This window comes from Trachinotus anak, unplaced genomic scaffold, assembly GCF_046630095.1.
Source record: "Trachinotus anak isolate AG129_WGS33_773 ecotype Australia unplaced genomic scaffold, CSIRO_AGI_Tana_v1 ptg000007l, whole genome shotgun sequence".
Classification (NCBI taxonomy): Eukaryota; Metazoa; Chordata; class Actinopteri; order Carangiformes; family Carangidae; genus Trachinotus; species Trachinotus anak.
The window spans coordinates 14,904,832-14,926,133 of record NW_027273858.1 but is presented as its reverse complement, the minus strand read 5'-3'; the positions used below and the strand labels follow the sequence as shown (position 1 = coordinate 14,926,133).

Sequence of the window (21,302 nt, the reverse complement as noted above, 5' to 3'; positions counted from 1 at the left end):
GCACCAGTGAGGCTATGTGCTGGGGCCTCTGCTGCCAGCGGGAAAAGCTCAGGAAACTCAGATATTCATACAAGTAGATCTTCTAAAGTGTGATTTTTAGATCTTTCTCTAACTCTCACCTAGGCTAATAAATTGTTGGACTTTTTTTTTTTTTTTTCATTTACCATGTATCACATGGAGCCACAGCAGATCACACCATGCCTAAAGTATAATTACAAGCTTAAACCCAAAATGCAGCATGGTGTATTAAATCTGAAATGCACCAGTGCAGCTTTACTGCATCAAGTTCTTGTCTGAGTCTTATTAGATACAACAAAATGAATAAATAATAGTGTACATACATATGAATCAGTCCTCCCAACGACTGTGCAAATGTATAAAACCCAAGACGACTTGGACATAATACTAATTTATACATCATGGTTCGATTGTACTATATATCCTGTGCTTTTATTAGCCCCTGTGATGTTACAGAGACCCCCCCCCCCCCAAGAGCATGGGTATCCACAAGCTCCAGGTTCACCTATTGGCAGTTTTGTGATTAATTGTACTGTAGGAATATTGGAGTATGCGCTACTAAAGCATAATATCAACTGAGATGACAGGGCTTTAACTTGGAGAGTGACCCTTTATTTAGATGATATTATGTGTACATGTTCCTTTTTCAGGAAATTAATTTGCATTTAATAAAATCACCACACAGTGCACAGAGAGTGTGATGTAACACCGTTTAATGGAGCCCAGCAGCTCATTTCTGCCCCAGGGCATTCTAGCAGGTTAATGTGGCAATACCTACACCTGGCTTGGTCTACAGCAGAAAAATCAGGTAATGTGAAAAGTATTTTTCCAAAAGCCATTCTCTCTTTTTCCATTTGCTTAACTCTGCATTGATTGACCTGAAAATAAAAACTGGTTGGTGTAATTAGAAAGGTGGACTATAATAATAATCACCCTCTCTGATCCAGACATGTGTTGTTACACAACAAAGCCTTGAAGCAGTGCATGGTAAACCACAGTGTAGGAATATGCAATTTATAAAAATAAAATGTCTTTACACCATCGAGATGTCTGTATAATCAAAGATTTGTCTAAACCTTTTTTGGTATAATGTTGCATTCCCAAAATGCAACATTATACCCACTTCAGCTCCTCATTCGATCCATTAGAGACAAGTCAGATAGGTCTAAATATGTAAATACTTATACATGGGAGGGAGTGACGGTCAAAAAGACTTTCTGTTGCCTCAGGGCAACAGAATTCAGAGGGTTAAGCTTGGTGTAGCCTAGTTGAAGGCACCAATTTCCTGAATATATATTTTATTTCCTTCTCTGTCAGCAATGGTGACCCTTTTTTTCTCAGCTGACCTTTTAGGAGCACGGTAGATGCCCAATCTCTACAAGAGACTGAATGTGACTGAGTTTCAGTGAGCTCCATGATATCCCATATATCCAGCTACCACTGCTGTGGTCCCAGCTTGAATAAAGGACCCAGTCAGGAAGCTGGATGTGAAATACCCCGATATTTACCAATTTTAAAGGTAAAAGGTGGTGAATTTATTCTTCTTTAACAGCGCTGAGAGATGTGGACTTTCTTGAACCTTCCTATAAATACATTTGTTATATGTTTGCAGGAAGCGTAGTTTTGTCTATTATCCTCCTGGTTCATTACTATTATATTGGCTTCTAATCCATCACTTAATAACTAGTGCCTACATCTGTTTCCAATAACATCAGCTTTGATTGCAGATGAAGTGCACAGGTCTGTGCTCTCACTGTCAAAGCATACCATGACCCATTAGCATAGCATTTCTGTGCATCACCCCATCAGAAGGTGATAGGCCGACTTGTATGTTTTTCTTTTCATGTGGGAATTAAAAAAAATAAAAATAAAATAAAAAGAATATTTCTCCTGTGCTTAATTAAAATATTGGTAAAGACTAGGGGAAGAGGTTCATCTTCCACTAACTTCTGGAAATAAATCATGTATGTGTCAGTCAGTGAAATTCTGCAACACAATTGTTTCCAATCAGTAAGTTGCAAAGGGATTTCAAACTCCCGAGGGTTAAAGTATAGAGAATATACAGTATATAGAGTAATAATAAACATATAATATTTTCAGTACTGGAAGCATCACTGACAATTACAGCAACTTAAAAGATATTTTAAGCATAACCCATTACCCAAACTCCCACATTTACTGCAGGTCTGTGAGCTCATCTTACTGTGACACTGCCATCTGCAGGACCATTTGATCAATTGCAAAAAGAATGCCAGATCATTCAAAAAAAAAACAAAAAAAAGGTCACATTAACAATACAAATTTCATAATCAAGATTACCATTAATGCCACATGTGCGCATTCGTGACAAACAGAAATCCAACAACCAACTAAACGCAGAGCTGCACATTAAAGTAACTCAAAACGACGCCCCGTAAAACCTTTAAATTGTCAGTGGCTAAAATAAATTCACTCATTAGAATGACTAAAATATTTTTTTTAATTTACTGTAGGAACCTGACTTCCAATGATATTTGTTAGCTAAGAGTGTATTAGTAGGTGATGTGAAATCAAATTGGAACCGTTTTCCTGTATTTATTGTACCAAACTCTTTGAGAGCAGGAGAGACAACAAATCCTGAATTAGCTTGAGAAAGAAAGAAACCTCATATAATCAACTTCATAATATGCATATTTAATGGTAGAGTATGATGATATATAAACAACTGTCCAAGAAACATTTTTCAATTCCAAGCAATACTTTCCAGTTTAAACACATAAATAATCACCATGATACCAACCAAATACTTTCAATAAAACAAGTTCATATTACCAACATGTGCTTTTGCTGAATCATAAGCATTGCTTAAAACCCCTGTAATAAAATGTTGTTATGTTGTAGGCAAAGCTTTATTCTCCCAACACCAGGTTGGGTAAATGTGCAGAATGCTGCAATGGCAAGGGACAGCAGAAAGTATTAAGACCAAAGCCAAGGCTGCAAAGTCTGAGCAACAATCCTATTTCAAATGCAAGCTTTGCCTTTAAAAATGATGGAAAATTGTTGATAAAAAAGTAACTTGTACAAATGACCGTTTTCAGTACAAAAGCTTTTAAAATGTAGTTGTGGTGCAAATCAATGCAGTGTCTCTTAAAACCGGTGGAAATACATGGTGCAATGGTGAGGACAGTATGTGCAGACTCGACATGGGCCAGCTCACCAAAACAGCCATTTCATTATTGTAGCAGCTACATTTCCAGTTCATCATCTAAAATTAATTGGATAACTTGGAGAAAAATAATTAAGTAAAAACATAACACATAAATAACACTGAAAGTATAGTATATGATGAGGGAAATCATTTCCCAAACAAAAAAAAACAAAAACAAAACAATGTTTAAAAATGGCAGTAGAAAAATAAAAATCCACTGTGATTCTAATATAAACAAGAAATGAAAGAAATTAAGATTTTGCTCATATGTCTTGAAAAGTAAGATGTTTTTAAAAACCAAGAGATAATCCAGATAACCTAATCAGAATAAGGTTTCGATGCAGTGAGGTATAAGCTCCACATTCCTCTCGTCCAGCCATGTGTTTGATTCTGCAGCAGTTCTACTGAAAGAACTTGAGGCCTGCAACGAGGAAGAACTTCTCCAGGAAGATCTCAGAATCAAGGACGGCAATGTGGGCGGCCCGGCCGATAAGGGAGTTGGCTGTGTTGGGCAGGGCATGAATGACATCGTATCGCACTAGATTGCAGTCTTTGTTCTGAAGTACTGGCAGCAGCAGATTCTCAATCATCTCAGCATACACAGGACCTGGTATAGACAAGAGTGAAACAGGCTGAACAGGGTAAGGTTTGGTCCTTTTGATGTTCTCTAGTCAATTTAAGCCTTGGTAGACAACTGTACAATGGCTTGAGATTTAGTTTGTAGACAAAACAGGCAATGCTGATTTAGTGTCTTTTTCATTTAAAGAAGGATGGGAAGGAAATGGGTGAAATACAGCCCAACTCCCAACTGCAGCTTGGCGTGTCAGAGCCCTTAGGACCGGGTGCGTTCTTCTTACTTACTCTTGCAAAATTTTGAATCTGAGTGACACCTACATTTGCCAAAAATATCTTGTCCTGACAAGTTGTGGCATCAGTAGGCCAACCAAACATCTTGCCTCAACTCACCTGTTTGCTTGTCCTTTAACGCAGTTTTGCACATTTCTATTCGAGCAGAATGATATGGGACATAGCGATCCTGCAGTGACCCCACCAGCACCACATTCTTGAAAAACTGCAGACCTTCAAAAGCAGATGAGTAGAAAAGTTATTTCTTCATCTCATATTCCATATAAACTATCTTAGCTGTGTTTGTAAAAAAAAAAACAAAAAAAAAAAACAACCCCAAAGCTAACCAGATTTCTTGCTGAGCTTGTAAAGGAAAGTTTGGCGAGGGTCAGAGTGATCACGGCATGTCAGCTGCAGGAGTGACCCTGATTTTTTCCACTTTTGCATGAACCAAAGTCCTAGGAACAAAGTTTAACAGTTATTAAACAGGGCCCATGACCAGTGACAGTAAATGGAGAGAGAGAATACAACCACAGAAAGGATCAATTTGCTTATAAAAGAAACTGTGAATCTCTGAAAATGTGCTCTACCAACATTAGTGAAATGTTCTGACACTAACCTGTGTTGACCAGAGCAGAACTGTTGTACAATGTGCCCAGGTGAGGTCCAGAGAGGGATAGGAAGGTGTGCAACTTGCTCAGGTAACATTTAAACCTGGGCCTGCCCAGCACTGAGCGAACTATGAGATTCCCCAAAGAATGACCCACAAAGCTGCAAATGAAGAATAAGAGGGTTAAAACGGGATTCATACTTCTTCCAAACTGCATGTCAGATGGTCAGATATTATCAGAACCCACTTCACACTGTGTGCATCACTATGACGGTATCACTGGAGAAATGCTCTGAAAACATACACCATTATCCCTCTCTATCATGACTGGCTTCTCACTCCAGCCTGGTTGTGTGAACAACTATAGAAATTTGATTTCCGATGTTGTTGGACAGTACATCTTAAGAACTTGAACTACAGAGACCTTAAACTGGGCCTTAGATACTTTGAAGACAGCAAACAACATTAAGATGCAATTCTGTAACTGATATACTTTTAGTGTGTGACATAATATTTACATAACAGGATGTTTTGCCTCAGCAATCTCGGTGATGAAGTGGTCTTCAACATTCTGATATTACACTTCGGAAGAACAGATCATCTTACCTTATCTTTGACACGGTGAGGTTGTATATCTGAATATACTGGATTATTTCATCCAGCAGTCGGTCTGTCATTGACTCAAAGTCAGCAAAGGTGTCATTCTGTAGATGAAAAGAGTAGTAAATGAACAAGGACAAGGCTATGTTTTGATGTGTGTTTGATCCATTAACACTTTAGTGAAGTTCAATCTAAAAAGGAGTATAACAGTGATTTTAGACAACAGCAGTGTCTGTGTTTTTATCCTCTCACCTGGTTCCTCTCAGACATGAGGAAGTCTATACGAGCACCAGGCAGTCCAAGCTCCAGATAGGTTTTAACCAGCCTTAGGTCTGCACTATTACCTGCAGCAATAAAGTGAATATGGAAATTTAACGTTTAAATTTAAAAAAATACTCTAAAAAAACTAAGTGAAGGTTTCCTACCATCCAGGCCGTGGACACAGACAATGAGATGGATGCCTTCTTCACAGCTTTCATCTTCCTCCAAGCTGAAATAGGGCACAGTGGATGCCAGGTCAGGCACCTCACTGTACAAGAAACCAGGTAGCCTTAGCTGCTTCATTTCTTCCTTGGCCTTAATGAACCTGCACAGTCATAATTTATGTTGTGTGAAGCAGGATAATCATATGCATCAAGTCTAACATTAAGTGGGATTTTAGAAAAAAATGGCAGGATGACTCACGCTTTCATCTGTGGTGTAGGCGCACATTCATACCACCGCAGGCTAGAGGACAGCGAGATGGAAGGACAGGGAGGTCTTCCCAAGCTGTACCCAACACTGCTGGAGGCTATGTTGGAGCAGATGGGAGCTTTTGATAAATCCTTCGTTTCATGGAGGTAGCCGATACTAAGCTGTTCAAACAGAAGACTTGTCTCTTGAGTGGCTGCATCCCCAACCCCAGTTCGCTCCTCATCAGCAATACCATTTACAAAAGCATAGCCATCACCTTCCTCATAATAACCATTCTCGATCATCTCATGCTCTGTCTCGTCCTCATCCTCCTCAACCTGTGGTCCCGTCTGGATTCCCAGTGTGATAGCAGATGTTTCTACAGGGCTGATCTCAGACACATCGGTGCTGGAGCATGAGCCAAAGTAATTCTCTACCATTCCACGTTTTACCAGGTCAGTGCTACTGGTGGCAGAGTTACTGGAGGGGCAGGCAGTATGGGGTTCACTGCGGGACTCTTTAACAGTCCCAGAACCAGCTGCTCCCTCTAGTCCACGTTCAGAAATACCTATTAATTTGGAGTCTGTCTCCAAATCAAAGGCAGGTTTTATAAGTTGCGTATCACCTGCACCAATTTCAGGGGTGCAGACGGCAGTTACGGCAGGTTTATTAGTCATATCCTCAGAGAAGACTACACTCTGCTCCTGCACTAACACACTAGACTTCCTGCCTCGGACATCAGCTCCACTGGAGCCCCTTGAGGAACCTTCGCCCTCATCATCTGAGGGTAAAGAGTTGATGGATGTGAGAGAGGACTGGACTCCACTGACAGCACTGGTATTTTCTGGGCAAAGAATTTCCCCACTGGGTTTTTGCAGAGTGCTTTGCTGAATGGGCCGTGGTGCAGTACTCAAAAGGGGCCTCTCAGGCTGTAGGGCAGCAACAACTGATTCGGTGACACCTAGCCCTGCACAAGTCTGCTGTCCTGGAACAAGCTGAGTGGCAAAGGAGCTGGGTTCACTCTCAATGCCTGAGTCTGACAGGCGAGATGAGGCACTGGGGGCTCCTCCGTCTGGAAGCCTGATACAATCACTCTTTACCTGTACTGAGACCAGACTAGACTGGATACGCTGTGCTGCATCTTTACCTGGCCTTTCAAACACAGACTGTTGTGTGTCACAGAGGTCTGTCTGGGTTATCTCAGGAATATTATTACTTAGATTTCCATCAGTCCGACATGGTAGAAGAACCGTTACTTTATCCCCTTGGTATGGGTCCTTGTTACTTGGTTTCACCTCAATTTGTTTCGGTCCACTAGACCACTGTGGCAGCTTCTGGCCACCCTGGTCAGCTTGTTCATCTTTGTAAAGTGGTTGGTTGCATGTAGTGACAGCCCCAGTACCTGCCTGAGGATTATTCTGTGTGCCCAAGTTTGTAGGATTTTTAAAGAAACCTTTCTGACAAGCAGTGGTAGTTATGTTGTCATCGGCAACAGAATCAACAGCACTGTTTCCAGAGTGTGCTGCTGTGGCACCAGAGTCAAAAGTAGAATTGGCATTAGTCCTTAAATAACTACTTGAGTCCCCGTGCAAGGTATCTCGTTCCTCATCTTGGTTTAGGGGAGCTTCTGCTTCCTTGTACTTTGTGCTGGGGTCACCATAAGGAGCTTTGAGGTTCTTGTAGCCCACCAGAACCACAGAGTCCTTGGAACCCTGTCTAATCAACTTCTTGGAGTTCTCAGTCTTTGAATTTTTCTTTAGTTTGACTGACTTGCCCTTTGACTTAGGCGGTGGATCATAGCTGTCTGGCCAGCTGTTGTCCATAGGGGCACACCGAGACTCAGGTATGGGGCTGGCTGCTGCACTGCAGTCCTTAGAACTGGGCTTGTCCATTTTACTGGACACTGAGCCAGTCCTTGTATTATGTATGCCCAGCCAGGGTCCATCACGATCTTCATAAAAAGACAGAAAAAAAAAAAAAAAAAAAATCAGTCATTAGTGACTCTACAGACTGTACATGTAGTTAAGAAGTACTGTGTTACTGACCTTCAGTGATAGAATCCAGGTATCTATCCTCAAAGATGATCGGCAGAGAGCTAACATCACCATCCAGGTCCGCACATTCCACTGGAAGTGGAGGCAATGACAGAAAGTAGCTGGAGCTTTTGATAGCATTAGTCATCTGCTGGTGACTGTGAGCACTGATTGGCGTTTGAGTAAAAGAAAGACAGAGAGAGAAAAAGTTTTTCATCATTGTAATATAGTATTTCAGATGAGAAACTATCAGCAAAGGGCTGACACCAACAAAACTATTTGACAATCAAGACAAACATGCAACTTACTGTAGTTCCTGGTACGCCAGTGCAGATTGTCTTGGATGTTCAAGACAAAAGAAAGCCTCGGCAAACCGCCTTACCTGTAATAGCACCACAATAACGTGGTGATTAAAAGATTCAGTGAATAGTATTACTCAGAAGTTTGAGTATAGTTTCAGATAAGTTAGTTACTAGTCAGATATTTAAATTTGTAGATAACCCAAGAGGTTGGGACTCACTCTTTGTGTATGGTGCTCCATAGCTAGTAGGGCAGCAACATGCTCCTGTAGAGACACCACCTCTAGGAACTGTCCCCAAAGAGCCATTAGCAGAGAGCAGAGCTGAGCCAGGTTCATATTTACTAGTTCTGCCAGCTCGTCAGGGGACTCTGCTTTTTGCTAGAAGTATGAAGACACCCAACAGAGGGCTCAAGTGAGCATATTTCTCCAACATCAACATAAAGACAAACAGCAGCAACAGGGCTTTGCTTTACAGTAAGTAAAATCTGGTAAAATAGTTATTCCATGATTATCAACTGATTAATTTATTGCACATAATTTCAGCATTTATTTTGTCAGTTGGATCTTGAGAGTATTATTTAACAATGAGCTACAGTGACTTTCATTTTCCCCCCAGAGATAGTCGTTACTAGGGTCAATAAAAAATAAACAAGAGACCTCTTAAGCCTCAAAGACACTATGGTACTGATATCCATAATTTCCAAGTTTTTCCAATCATCAGAAGCTGCCTGATATAATAAAACTGAATGAATTCAACATGAAGTCTTCAAAATCAATTCTAAGTTAATCTATTTCCATGTCCTGTGTCTGTCTAACCTAATGTCACTGGATATCTACAGCAATATGAAATACTATATTTGGGAATTAAGTGCAATACACTCTGACATACAAGAGGCACTTGACCTGCAATATGTGCTTCCATCATCTCCAGAGATTCCTATCATTCCACAGCTCTGCAAAACATCCTCTATCACGCCTAATCTAAAGGGGGGTTACCTGTCTAGAGTTGAGGATCCAACCACCAAAGACTGATTATCTCATCTACACAATTATGAAATGCTTTCAGAGACTAGTTTTAAATGGCACTGTGTCAACTGTGAAGCACAAGGCCACAAAGAGGATTCAGTGGCATCTCTTCCCAATATTTTACAGACACACCTTAACACTTGACAACTATAATGAATTCCCATCACTGACTCCAGTTAAGCTTTCTGTAATTCAGTATTACTTAACACTAATCAAAGTACTTTCACTTCGACATTCACCACACTATCTGTCATCCTTGATGTTTAACTATATAAACTTTATTCCCTTCTGTCATCACAGGACTCTGAGCTCAGACAGCCTGACTGTGTTTTTCAACAGACTCTGTTTGTTTTTGTTGGTAATGGTGAACATGGTGAGTGGAAACAAATGGTACCACACACGCAAACTATACACAATCAAACACACAGAGGTGTTTCCCATACATACATTATTTCATTTTCATGTTTTTTCATGCTCAATATGCGTGTGAGGATGGGGAGCAAAGCTGTTAGTCAATATAGACTGCTTGTGCAAGGGGATAACGTTACTGTTGATTCTTTAAATATAACGCTCAGTGTTTGCTCCCTCAGTCCAGAAGAAAGAAAACTGAAAATTATTTTCAAAGACTCATCCTGAGGAGACACAAAGACAGTCTGGACCAGAGATATTAGCAAAACAGAGTCCCTAGAAACTTAAGAAAACAGACATGGGAAAGCTGAACAGTCCGAGTGGTTAGCTATCTCTTTTTTTTTTTTTTTTTTTTTTTTTTTTAATATCACCAGGCTTCAACCAGTGTTGCTGTAACAGAGTTTCAAGAAGGAACAGCTGTAGCTATTGAAGAGAGAGACATAGGGGAGGAGGAGGGGGGCAGCAGCCAACATGCTGCTGTGAAAGAGTGAGCTAGGGCAGAAGTAAAAGGTGACATTGACAGCAAGCAAAGAGACAGAGCTGTACATATTGTTCAGTTATTTTTTTGAAGTATTTCCAGTGGAGCACCTTATATACACTATTGTTTAATAATCAATTTCAGAGAGCGCTTACCTTGACTTGTTCACATAAATCAGCTAGGCGTGCCTCTAAGTCAAGTTGCTCTGAGGAGGCAGAGGAACAATATTAATAAGATTCACTTTTATCATTTATTGAATAAGTATGCTGAAGGTTTTATGAAGAACCTGTAATACAGACTGAATGAGGAAATAGTGTCAGACAGCACTGGAGTCAGAAAGTATTTCTTATATGACAGGACCAGAGACAGCCTACAAATTCTACAGTACCGATGTGTTACAAAACTCTTTGACCAAGGCCAGTTATAAAGACGGAAAGACAGATTGAGTATATATACAATAATGAAAGATGACATGACAGCAGTTTTTTGTCTCTGGTAAGTGGGACATGGTGCTCTCTACAAGAAGGAAACTGGAGTGAAGAGGAAAAAGGAAAGAAAGGCAGGCTGATTTTGAGGTACTGTAAGGGTCTGGACATACCTATGTAGACGTGCCTTTGACTTCGGGGATAGGGTCTTCTGAGTACTCTCTCATATAGGACTTGCATGCTGGGCTTGGCTAGTAAGATTGCACATATAGGCATATTTAACCTTTTTATTACTTGGTCCTCTGGGATGGGTTAATATCTGTCCACTTGTGTGGATCAGGTTTGATGAGCCATAGTTACAATGATGAGTTGTGTTTGCGAGCTGTGTTTATGACTTTAGTCTATTGGTTAACAGACTTATCTACTGAATAAAATTATAATTTTGTAAGTTTTATGAATTTAGATTAGTCAACCACAATTAGATCCCTAAATTAATTAAGTGGGTTGCTGGTTGTGTAGTTTGTCTAAAGGGTAGAATATGTGTAGGGATCAGGTGAAATGACATGAGAACACAACAAACTTGCAATATGTGAGTAACACCAAAAAGACAAAACAATGAAAATCCATCCAAAGCAAAAAATGAAAATATTATATTGTATAACATTAAAAATGCTTGTTTCTTCTCAGTGCTTGTAATAAAAAAAAAGAGTGGGATTCAGGATAACATTACTTAACAAACCCTTGTAAACCCACACTTTGGCATGAGTTGATGTGAAGCCACAATGCAGTATACCTAGTTCCATACGATGGGAGGAGGGCAGGTCCTTAGTAATAGAGGTGAAGTAGCCAAAGAGGCCCTGGTAGGCAAGTAAGAGACTGGAGCAAAGGTTTTGGTGCAGACTGAAGGCATGCTGCAGACAGTGGTCAGATACCAGGAATGTCCTGCCCTGAGGGATCACAAGAGACATTGAGAATAGGTAATTTAATTCTGTAAACAATATTACTGCTGTCCTGGACACCCTAGGACTTGTAAACATTTGATTTGTAGCCACTGCCATGAGAAAAGACAAACTCTGAGACAAAGTAATATGATCTCTGAGGTTTTTGCCATTTTAGGTTCAGACTTTTTAAGGAAATATTTCTGTAGTGTAATGAGATACAGTAAATAAACCACTGTTACACATACTGTACATCTACATATAGCAGCAAAGAATTCTTCCGTAGAGAAGAAAGTGGTTCAAAACTGTGTCACTACACAGTGTAAGCCTCATTACTCTGATATTACAGTAACCACTGCAGCCCTATAAATCACAACAGATTAACTGACAGTTATTTCCAGCCATTTATTTTGTGTGCAATATCTACATGGCAATGCTTTATAGTGGCTTCTGCACAGATCCCTGTAGTGAACTGAAAAGTGGTTGATGGGTTGTTATACTTCAGCTGCCCATTAGTGATGCATCAAGGAGAGATGAGGGACATTGCCTCAGTTCCGTCTGAATAACTCTGGTACATTCACACCACTGCATCTCAGGGGCAGCTCTGGCTGGCTACCTTTCCCTGTCAGCAGAGGCCAATTACTCCTGGCCAAATGTGACAGTGGTCTGATAGTTTCCACGTCTTCTGCCCTATCTGTCAACAGCCTGACACATCTCCCCAAGATTCATAGGCAATGACTGTAACAAAGCATTCTACCTGGGGTGTTGGACTGTCAAATCTGAGTCCACAGTCATGTCTATGTAATAATGAAAGCCTGTATAACTGGCAGGCACCATTTCTCAAAGAATGCATACTAGGATCTTTTCATCCTTCCATCTTTATTTCTCCCTTGTAAAAAGGAAAACAATCTTGAGTTCTACATCGTATCTTTAGTATTATTAGGTTATGACAGTCATTTGTTTTTTATCAAGTGGTTAATTTTGTTAAATTATGCAATGGTGGCATCTTTCTGACTTTTGGTGGCATGTAAAAGTAAAAAAAAAAAGATTGCCAAAGACATGATCTTTTCCATAAAGAGGCTTCACTTACATCTGGTGATACTTGCTTGACATAACTGCTGCCAAACACCACATTCTCCAGAGGTGGGATGACTGAGTCTTTGCTCTGTGCTGGAGCGTTGCGGTTCAGCCATGTGGTTTTCACTGGTCGAGGAAAACTAGGTAAACACATGGAGTGAAATCAAACTCAGCTCATCACTACAAGAATTTACAGTGACACATCTAGATAGGCTGCCTCTACTTCTTATTCACTGTTCAACTGCAATGTTAAATGTGTAAAGGTTTGTGTTGGAATTTACTGCAAACAGGAATAGTAAATGACAGGATGGAGATTTATGTAAGCGCTCCAACAGCTGTGCATGAATATATAAAAAAAATTGAGTAAAAGCAATGGCCCTCTTCTGTGTGTCCACGTGTTTTCTTGGGTTAGGTGGCAGTCTGACCTGATAAGGGGCTGATGTAGTGCCACTAGGGAGGCATGGATGGCTACTGAGATGACGGACAGGTGGAAATAGTCAAACATGACATTGATGTGTTGGTGGATGCCTCGCTGAAGGCTAAAGTGCAAACGAAGTGTGCGGCCACTGATATTCTGTAAAGAGCTCGGATCATCTGGCCTGTGGAAATTAAATAAGGAAGACAAAGAAGACCCTATTAGTGTTGCATTTGCATAAGAGATGCAAATATCAAATTCACAAACACTACCACAAGTACATGCAGTTAAATGTTGCAACACCTACGTGTAATCACCATCTGTGAAATATAAATCCAAGAAGAGCTGGAAATCCATGTCATTGAGAGACTCTTCCACCTAAGGATATTGAAAAACAGTGGAGAGAGTTTAAAAAAAAAAAAAAAAAGCAAAGGATAATACACCCATCAATGTTTTTTTTTTATTTGATGGTACCAGCTCTACTAAGTCTAATACATTTTGAAGCTTTTGGTTGGCGTGACATATGCCATGAGGGCACACTGGTTTTCAAAAACACTCCCTAGGTGCACAGTTAAAAGCAGTGGATCCTCCACCCTAAAACAGAGTTTCTCAAGTGAGTAAACTCCTGATCAGTACAAACAAGCAAGTAAAAGCAATTGTGACAAAGACATTCACCCTGACAGCTACACTTCTCTGAGTCAATTAAAAAAAAAAAAAAGAAGAAAGAAATCACTTTGTATCCAAAGTGTTGCTGTCAGACAAACTCATCTCAAGTGGATTGGCTTTTCATGTACGTCTATGCCAAGTGTGCAGAGAGCAGTGGCATTAAGTAGAAAAAAATAAGATTGGGACTCTGTTGGCAAATACACAAAAATAAATATTTTGGATTGGGGCCCGGGGGAGTAAAATCCCCACCTTGGTCTTCAACTTACCTTCTTCTCATCTAGCAGCATCATCACTTTGAAGAGGAGGACATCGTTGACTACAACCTCTTCATTCTTGTACAGGATTTGGAAAGTTTTGCTGCAGATAACATCATCTTGGACTGAAGCAGGAAACGCCAGATCAGAGCCTAGACAAAAACCACTATGATTAGCTGTGTGTGAGTTGAGTGATCATCCTGATCTTCAGGAACACATGATCTCTGAACCATTTATACTGAATGTCAGGTGTTGTTACACATGGCTGGCAGTTAAAATATACAGAGAAATCTAGAAGGACTGCCATTTTCTATTTTTTCTTTTTCAACAATTGATATGTAATTTTGGTTTTAAATGTAGAATAAAGTTTACTCTTTTTAAATGTATGTGTAACTGTCTGCATTCATTCATCCATTTGAAATCGAGCCTTGTGCTACGTCTACCACTGAACATGTTTTCTGGTGGGGAGCAGGTGGTGGTGGTGATAATGTTTGCTTGCCAAGAGCTTCAGCTTTGTTGTGTTTACAGGACAAGAGGTTCGAATATGCCCTCTGATAGGTGCACCTTCTTCATCCTCTCATGCTACCATGACTCACTATCACAAAGTAGTATTACAAGACGGGACAGGCTAGGGCCAGCTGCTTGGCATGCTAACTTCAGCTAAAGAAAAGAAGTGATAGAAATAGAAACAAAATAAGAGGTGAAATTATCACTGGACCATGACAAAACAAACCAAACACTTTCCATCTCCCCAGTACTGCACACCTCTCCCACTCCCTATCCTACTCCATCTGCTTTCTATCTAGGCCCCATTAAAAAAAAACACACAACTTGGATGTTGTTTTGCGTTTTATTCCTTCTCTCTATTTTTCTCTCCCCTTTTACTAAGGTAATATGAAACTTTAGTAAGATGTCATGTCATCTACTTTACTTTTGTCCTGGTATTGCGTTAATCAAAAAAACAACCCATTAGTTACACTTGGCGTTGCTTTCCACCTCCGGACACAGCGCTTGGCAAGTAGAAGTAAAGTTTGATGCTGAACTTGTAACATTTCTTCCAGACTGGTGAGTAAACAGCTAATAAAGGTGGAGTGAGAGAGTCTATGTTTTGTCAAATTCAGCGACTACCTCCTCATGGTCTGCTAGCTGTTTGTGTGTGCTGAAAAAAAATCTAATATTTCTACACAACCCTGGTTCTTAAAATGGGAAATAATGAAGTGCCTAAGATGAAGTAACACAACACTGTTAAAGCAAATAAGCATCAGGGGGCATTTGTGCTCATGCACAGGATAAGGGAAAGAAGAAGAGAAAGGGGGAGATGGGGCAGTAGGAGTGAGAGAGGGTAAATTTGGCACATGGTAACAGATAGTGCCAATTTAAGGAAGGAGAAGGAGCAGTCTACCCTTCTGTCGCTGCCAGACCGTGCAGAGTTTTGGGTTGGATTGATTGCGACTGCAGATAGATTATGGTGGAGAGACCTCAGACAGTTCAAAGGCATGGAAACAGATGCTGAGGTTGCTTTGTTTCTGCTTGACAGGTGGGTAACATTAGTTTTGGTACATTTCAGAGTCAATAGGTTAGTGCTGTTTAGTCCCATTTGGTAATGTTTGTGATAGCTAACCCATACTGTTTAGTTTGCAAGCAGGTACCGGTGTTACATTTGTGTGTCAGGTAGTGTTTGGGGAAGAAAACATAGCATACAGTGGAAATTACAAGTTGCTTAAGATCATCAAGGCAATATTGTGAGAACAGTTAGAAAATTTTATTATGACTCATTGAACCAAATTTGAACCTTTTCCGATAATTTGTCAATGAAAAAAACAAGCAATTTTAAGTTATAGCATGTCCTGGTGGTCTATTTGTATGAACTTGGGGATTGTCCACGGAACATCGTTATGATCTAACATGTTAAATCATCAGACAATGCATTAGCAAGATATAAGGCATCTCCAGGCATCTATTGTGTTTTAACTGAGAAAATTTAATATGCAGAATAATAAATTGGAACAAAAACAATCAGGTTCCCGCAGCTTTGCTGCTTGGACCCCACATGATAGATAAGATAAATGAGCCAACCTACAGGTAGTGGTTATCTTATAACCTGTTCCAGGAATATCTTGTTAGGTCCGGATTAAAGATGAAAGTGTAGCTGGAACTACATACTCTCTTGATGATCCTTTTTAATTACGAAAGAAAGAACTGAGTGCTTTGTGGGAAAGAAGCAGTGCAGTCTCTAAGAAAGGGGATGTGGCACATACACAAAGCCTCACGGAAATACTGAGAACAAGGAGTGGCCTGTGAGATAAGCCAGTGCCCTACCAGCTCCCTGCCAACAAAACAATAAGTGTACCAAATCTGCAATAACAATAACTATTTCCCCTGAACCAGCACTAATATCTCAGAGCTGAAATGAAATTCAAGTAAACATGTGAGTCTTCCTGAAGTATGACTTTATCAGTATCATCTGCATTTACATTTACATTACAGCATTACTTTATGCATACTGCAGGTTACTGAAACATTACTTTAAATGGCTTTAATTGGAGAACTGAGGAGAAAGAGGCAGGGCTTTGACGTATCGAATCCACAAAGGGAACCTGGTAAACTATGGAGAAGGTTTCACCAATGTGTGCGTACATACAATTTTGTGTGTATTAAGATTAAGGGTAAGATTAATTCACTTTGCCCATCTGTGTGGTATTTTGGTGCAGAGTGCATGGTGCACAGGTGTGAGGAGAGGTACAAACAGGTGGGAGATTCATTCAAACGAGGAACCTCAAAGCATGTTGTTGATATTTTGGTGGATAATATGTCTTTGTGCTGAGAATAGACATCTCAGAACTACGTCTATTTCTAGCACAACAGCAATCTGCTGCCACTGGTGATATCATTAACAAAAGTGAATTAAACACACCAATCACTCCCCAGCCAGTAGAAGTATTTAACTGGCATAAAAAATCCACCTTTATTCTGTTCAAAGCAGGAATGTCACTAAAATCAGTCTGCATTTATCTATAAATTAGTGTGAGTGATTCCTCTGGTATCTGTTGTCCACAGCTGCTTTATACTGTATGAAAAGCATCTTCAATTCATGAAATCCCATCTGAAGGCAGGAAGACACATAAGTTTATAAATCTGTAGCCTTTGATTTGATAAGTGCCGTGCCAGAACACCCTCATTGTGCATGGCTGTCCACGTTGTCTTACTTTCATTAAATCACGTACAAATGACATCAGGCTGCTACAAAATAACCCCATTCAATTCTACACACTGGTCTGTTATGACTCAGTACTTTGTTTTTTAAGTGGGATGTCCAATTACAGAAGCTCATCAATCCTGTAGTTCATTGCCTTCATTCCAACTTTGTTTCATAGCAAAAGCAACATTTCATGTCTTCATTTCATGTCAGCTGTTGTCGTCATGCATCACTGTGATTGGCACAGCTGTTTCAGAGTGATGACACCAGTGATATCACTGGCTAAGAGTAAATGTATTAATCACCACACCCTCCAATTTATATTCCACCTCAGCGAGCACTTTTGCACATTGCACTGCTGCATCTACATGATCCAAAATAGCAGGTGTGCTTCAGACGCCCACACAATTCGTGCACCTAAAACCTACCACTTTTCCCTTGTTGTTGCACTTGTGTGATTAAAATAGGACCTTCAGTATAGTAGGAAAAAACTGTCTATACTGTACACATCTTCAAAAATTCATTTACCTCCGGGGTGAAGTAGACTGGTCTCAACTTTGTGTGGGACCCGGGGTGGCACCTTCAGACTTGCACGAATCTGATAAAACCTTAAAATACAGAGAAATTGTTTTAAGGTTAACACTAGTATGAAGAACTAGCAGTTCTAGTTTGGTCCAAAGCTTTATTAAAAGCTCTGTGAAAGGGAAACAAACCACAAAGGTTAGCTACAAGTGCCTCTACTTGGAAAATGATACGACACCTTTCATGAATGAATGATGAGCACTTTCTTTTGCAGTCACTCATGTAGTAAACCTGAGCTCTTAAAGCACTGATGAGTTGGGAGAATAGAGCAGGAGTTTTATCTCAGCAGTATTAGTACACTGCTGCTGTAAAAAAAGAGTTTACAGGTGTTTAAGACCATTGCTGTTATAGCTGTGAAGTCTTTACAATGTGAGTCATGTTTCCTCCTTAGTTTTCCATGAAACATGGTATATTCTTTGTTTGTTGGACACCTTGCTAGATGTTTGCAAGGACAGAAAAGGAAAATATGGGAATCAAATATATTTGATGGGGTGCATTATCCATAATTTTGCAGTATGACATGAAAGCATAGGACACTATTCCACTTAGTGCCACAACCAGAGTTATATCAGGGAGCAGATTTATAACTGGGCACTTCTTTAAAACACTGGGCAGCTACTATAAACATTTACCCTTGAATCCTTTCCTATAACATTCACTGTGAGATATAGGAGATTATCATCGTGACATAGAAACAGAGAAAATGTCAGCTTACACAAATATACTAAGTAGTAGTATTATAGTATATCCAAGTACTGCAGCATATTCTTTGCTGTCTGTACAAAGACCATTTTGAGCCCCTTGAAGGTCTAAATAAGATCAACAACTATCATAGACTGACTGGGAGACTAAGAATACATCCTGGTCCACTTCTACCACAAGCTGAAAACCAAAGTTTGTTCAACCCCCTCAAAGCAAACAATCAACGGTAACTTTTTTGTAATTAGCAAGTTAAACTTGTCTATGATGTACGCTTAGGAGAGAAAGTTCTTTGGTAAAGCATGAATGAATTCCCACATGCTGGAAACACATGCCAAAAAGGGAAGAGAACATTAAGTATGCAGAGACAATGAGACGATACTCACCCTCTTTGGAACAGGTCCACATTGTAGAACTTGTGGAGCTCCACAGAGAACTCCACTGTGGCCTGGACTTCAGTCATCTTGGTCTCTACAGGCAGAGGTGCCTTACATCATCTGGGATACACCTGTAGGCCTACAGGCAAAAGTAATCAAATTAGTCATTTCAGCTCCACATCTCCTAAAAAAGATGGATTGGAGCAAACAGGCTTTTGTAAAAGATAAAAAACATCAACAATTGTCAGAAGATTGTATTTCTAATCTGCAGGACTTGGGTGATGGTCTGTTTTTCAGGGCAATTATTACTAGGGAATGAGGCTTACATTTGATATAGTAGGCAGTCTGTTCTCTAGGCCTAATTTGTTAACAGCTCAGATAATTATAGCATTAGTATGACTATGAATACTATGAATAACATCACATAAATAGGACTGCAATATAATATCACCAATTTATAATGTTAGGACACAGACAACCTTGTCATTATACATTTTTAACTTAAGATTTATTTAGACTTAATTAAATTTAAGGCCATGTCGTTGTTTTTGGCTGTAGTAGGGGCCAAATAAAACTGGCAAAAAACAGTCATACAGACGATCCCTAAATTAGTCATGTATGAAATGAATAAATTATCTGCTGGGAGACAACATGTCATTGTGTTCATGCCAGTGGAAACCAATATGAGACACAAAAGGCCACCTTGAATTTGACCTCATTGACACTGTTGCCTGATGCAGAGAAAATAGTACTCGGCTATGTGAATATAAAAAACATGCCTCCCTTCCCAGTAGAAGTAAAAGCTTTAAAAGCTCTCAGTTAAAAACTAAATGACAAAGGGCAGACATAGAGGACATACAAAGCTTGACTGTCTATCATGCATTTATGCTTGAGCTTAGATATTAATTCCCTTTACTGAGACCATGAAATAGGCACTTAATAGTTATTTAACAAAAAGGGACAAATTATAAGACTGACAGACAATTCAGCCATATGAATCAAGTGATCAATTACAATACCAAGCTAGATTGGTATATCAAATCCATGGCAGCTGCTTTTGTTGATCTTACTTTGTAACTAAGCTGCAAGGTCTACAATAATGTCATGGGAAGGAGGAAAAAAATGTGTAAGTATAACAGTTTCACCGTTGTCATGCAGCAATATGCAAATGTTGACAGAAATAATACAGCTAAGACGTAGTCAAAAATCTACATTTACATTTCGGGTCAACATCACAGGTCCCGTGATGGTCTGATGCTGAAATAAGAGGTCGTCGTAACAACTGGTTTATCAGGTTTTGTCTCAAGCCTTGAGCTTTTTCTGAAGGTGTAACACTGCAGTTCTGTGCAGGTTATTGGTATGGCTAGTATAAAAGGTGAGGTAAGGCGTCGACTGGTTGGTATGCTGAGATATCACTGTCAATCGACCAACTAACCTGTTAAGCTTGCCGCTGATGGATATCCACCGGGACGTTTGTTTGAGTGTAGCCGTACAATTCATGCAAAACTGTCATTTGCAAAAAGCCACAGCCAAGGAAAACGCAACATTTCCCAAGCAAACTCTCGACCACTGCTGACAAGGAAATGTAACTGGCACTGGCGACAATTCAAGCAAACAACCCACCTCGGAGAAAGTAAAATACATTTGGTCTTCCTAAAAATACATACATGACGAGGCCTTAACAGACATTGGCTTACGATTTCTTTTTAAAAAAGGGAACTTTATGTCAGTAGTTCAAATACAGAACTGAAACAGACCAATTCAGAAAGCACAGTTTAAGCTGTAACTTATCTACACAGTTTTGATGCAACCATTATAGTGAGTGAGTTGATAAAGATCCCTAGCTGGTGGGCACAATCTCGGCAAGGAGATCCTTTAGGTTACAGGTGGGAAGCTACCAAAACATTTAAATAAAGGCCCACTAAAGGTGAGAGCGACCGGCCAAAGACATAACAAGGGACACCTGAACGGACCAACGAAAAAAAAAGTCTCCCTTGATAGCCAGTTAGCTAACGGTAACAGTTAGCCACCCACCGCACAGTTGTCACCGGGTCTAACACTGGCCGCACAGCCGAGCTAACGCTACTCACCATTGCGCTGGTAAGCTAACATTAGCTAGCTAACCAACGTTAGCTCCAATTTCAGTCCGCTCGTCGTCCTTTCGCGGTGAGGTGCTGACAGAAAACAGTAGTCTGCTGACTGTCTCACTTCCTAGATATAGGAGGGACGCCCTAAAAATGATACGCTGAGCAGACTGGCCATGTATCTCTCTGGGCAGTGCTGTCGGCTAGCTGTCGAGCTAGCTGTGCTCAATCTGAAGAGCTGACAGCGGGCGCTGCTCCAGCTGTACGCTGGTGAACATTTAACTGCGCGGTACTGCACATACCAGAGACGCAGCTGACGCCACATGCAAAGTTGTTACCTGTCAATGGGACATTGAGGAATATGATACAAATAATAATAATATTAGTCTTAAATGATTACTCAAGTTGTA

The 21,302-nt window shown here is 40.1% G+C and overlaps 1 protein-coding gene across 1 annotated transcript; it reads right to left on the bottom strand.

Moving 5' to 3' along the window:
* Positions 1 to 2,675: 2,675 nt before the first annotated feature.
* fam135a (family with sequence similarity 135 member A) lies at positions 2,676 to 21,156 on the bottom strand. Its single transcript, XM_071480885.1, has 21 exons — positions 20,899 to 21,156; positions 18,818 to 18,947; positions 17,679 to 17,758; positions 13,967 to 14,106; positions 13,342 to 13,412; positions 13,045 to 13,218; positions 12,633 to 12,759; positions 11,398 to 11,551; positions 10,778 to 10,855; positions 10,335 to 10,384; positions 8,487 to 8,645; positions 8,275 to 8,348; positions 7,979 to 8,133; positions 5,946 to 7,884; positions 5,687 to 5,847; positions 5,514 to 5,605; positions 5,268 to 5,365; positions 4,671 to 4,822; positions 4,399 to 4,509; positions 4,172 to 4,285; positions 2,676 to 3,812 (listed from the first exon to the last, which is right to left on the bottom strand). Exons 2-21 carry the CDS (start codon positions 18,892 to 18,894, stop codon positions 3,607 to 3,609), a joined length of 4,212 nt encoding a protein of 1,403 aa, XP_071336986.1. The 5' UTR covers positions 18,895 to 18,947; positions 20,899 to 21,156; the 3' UTR covers positions 2,676 to 3,606.
* Positions 21,157 to 21,302: the final 146 nt, after the last annotated feature.

Coding starts and splice junctions, on each gene's coding strand:
- fam135a (XM_071480885.1), bottom strand. CDS start 18,894: ATGACTGAAGTCCAGGCCACAGTGGAGTTCTCTGTGGAGCTCCACAAG. Junction 13,219..13,341: donor TTCACAGATGGTGATTACAC/GTAGGTGTTGCA, acceptor TAATTTCCACAG/GCCAGATGATCCGAGCTCTT. Junction 12,760..13,044: donor CTACATCAGCCCCTTATCAG/GTCAGACTGCCA, acceptor GTGTTTACCTAG/TTTTCCTCGACCAGTGAAAA.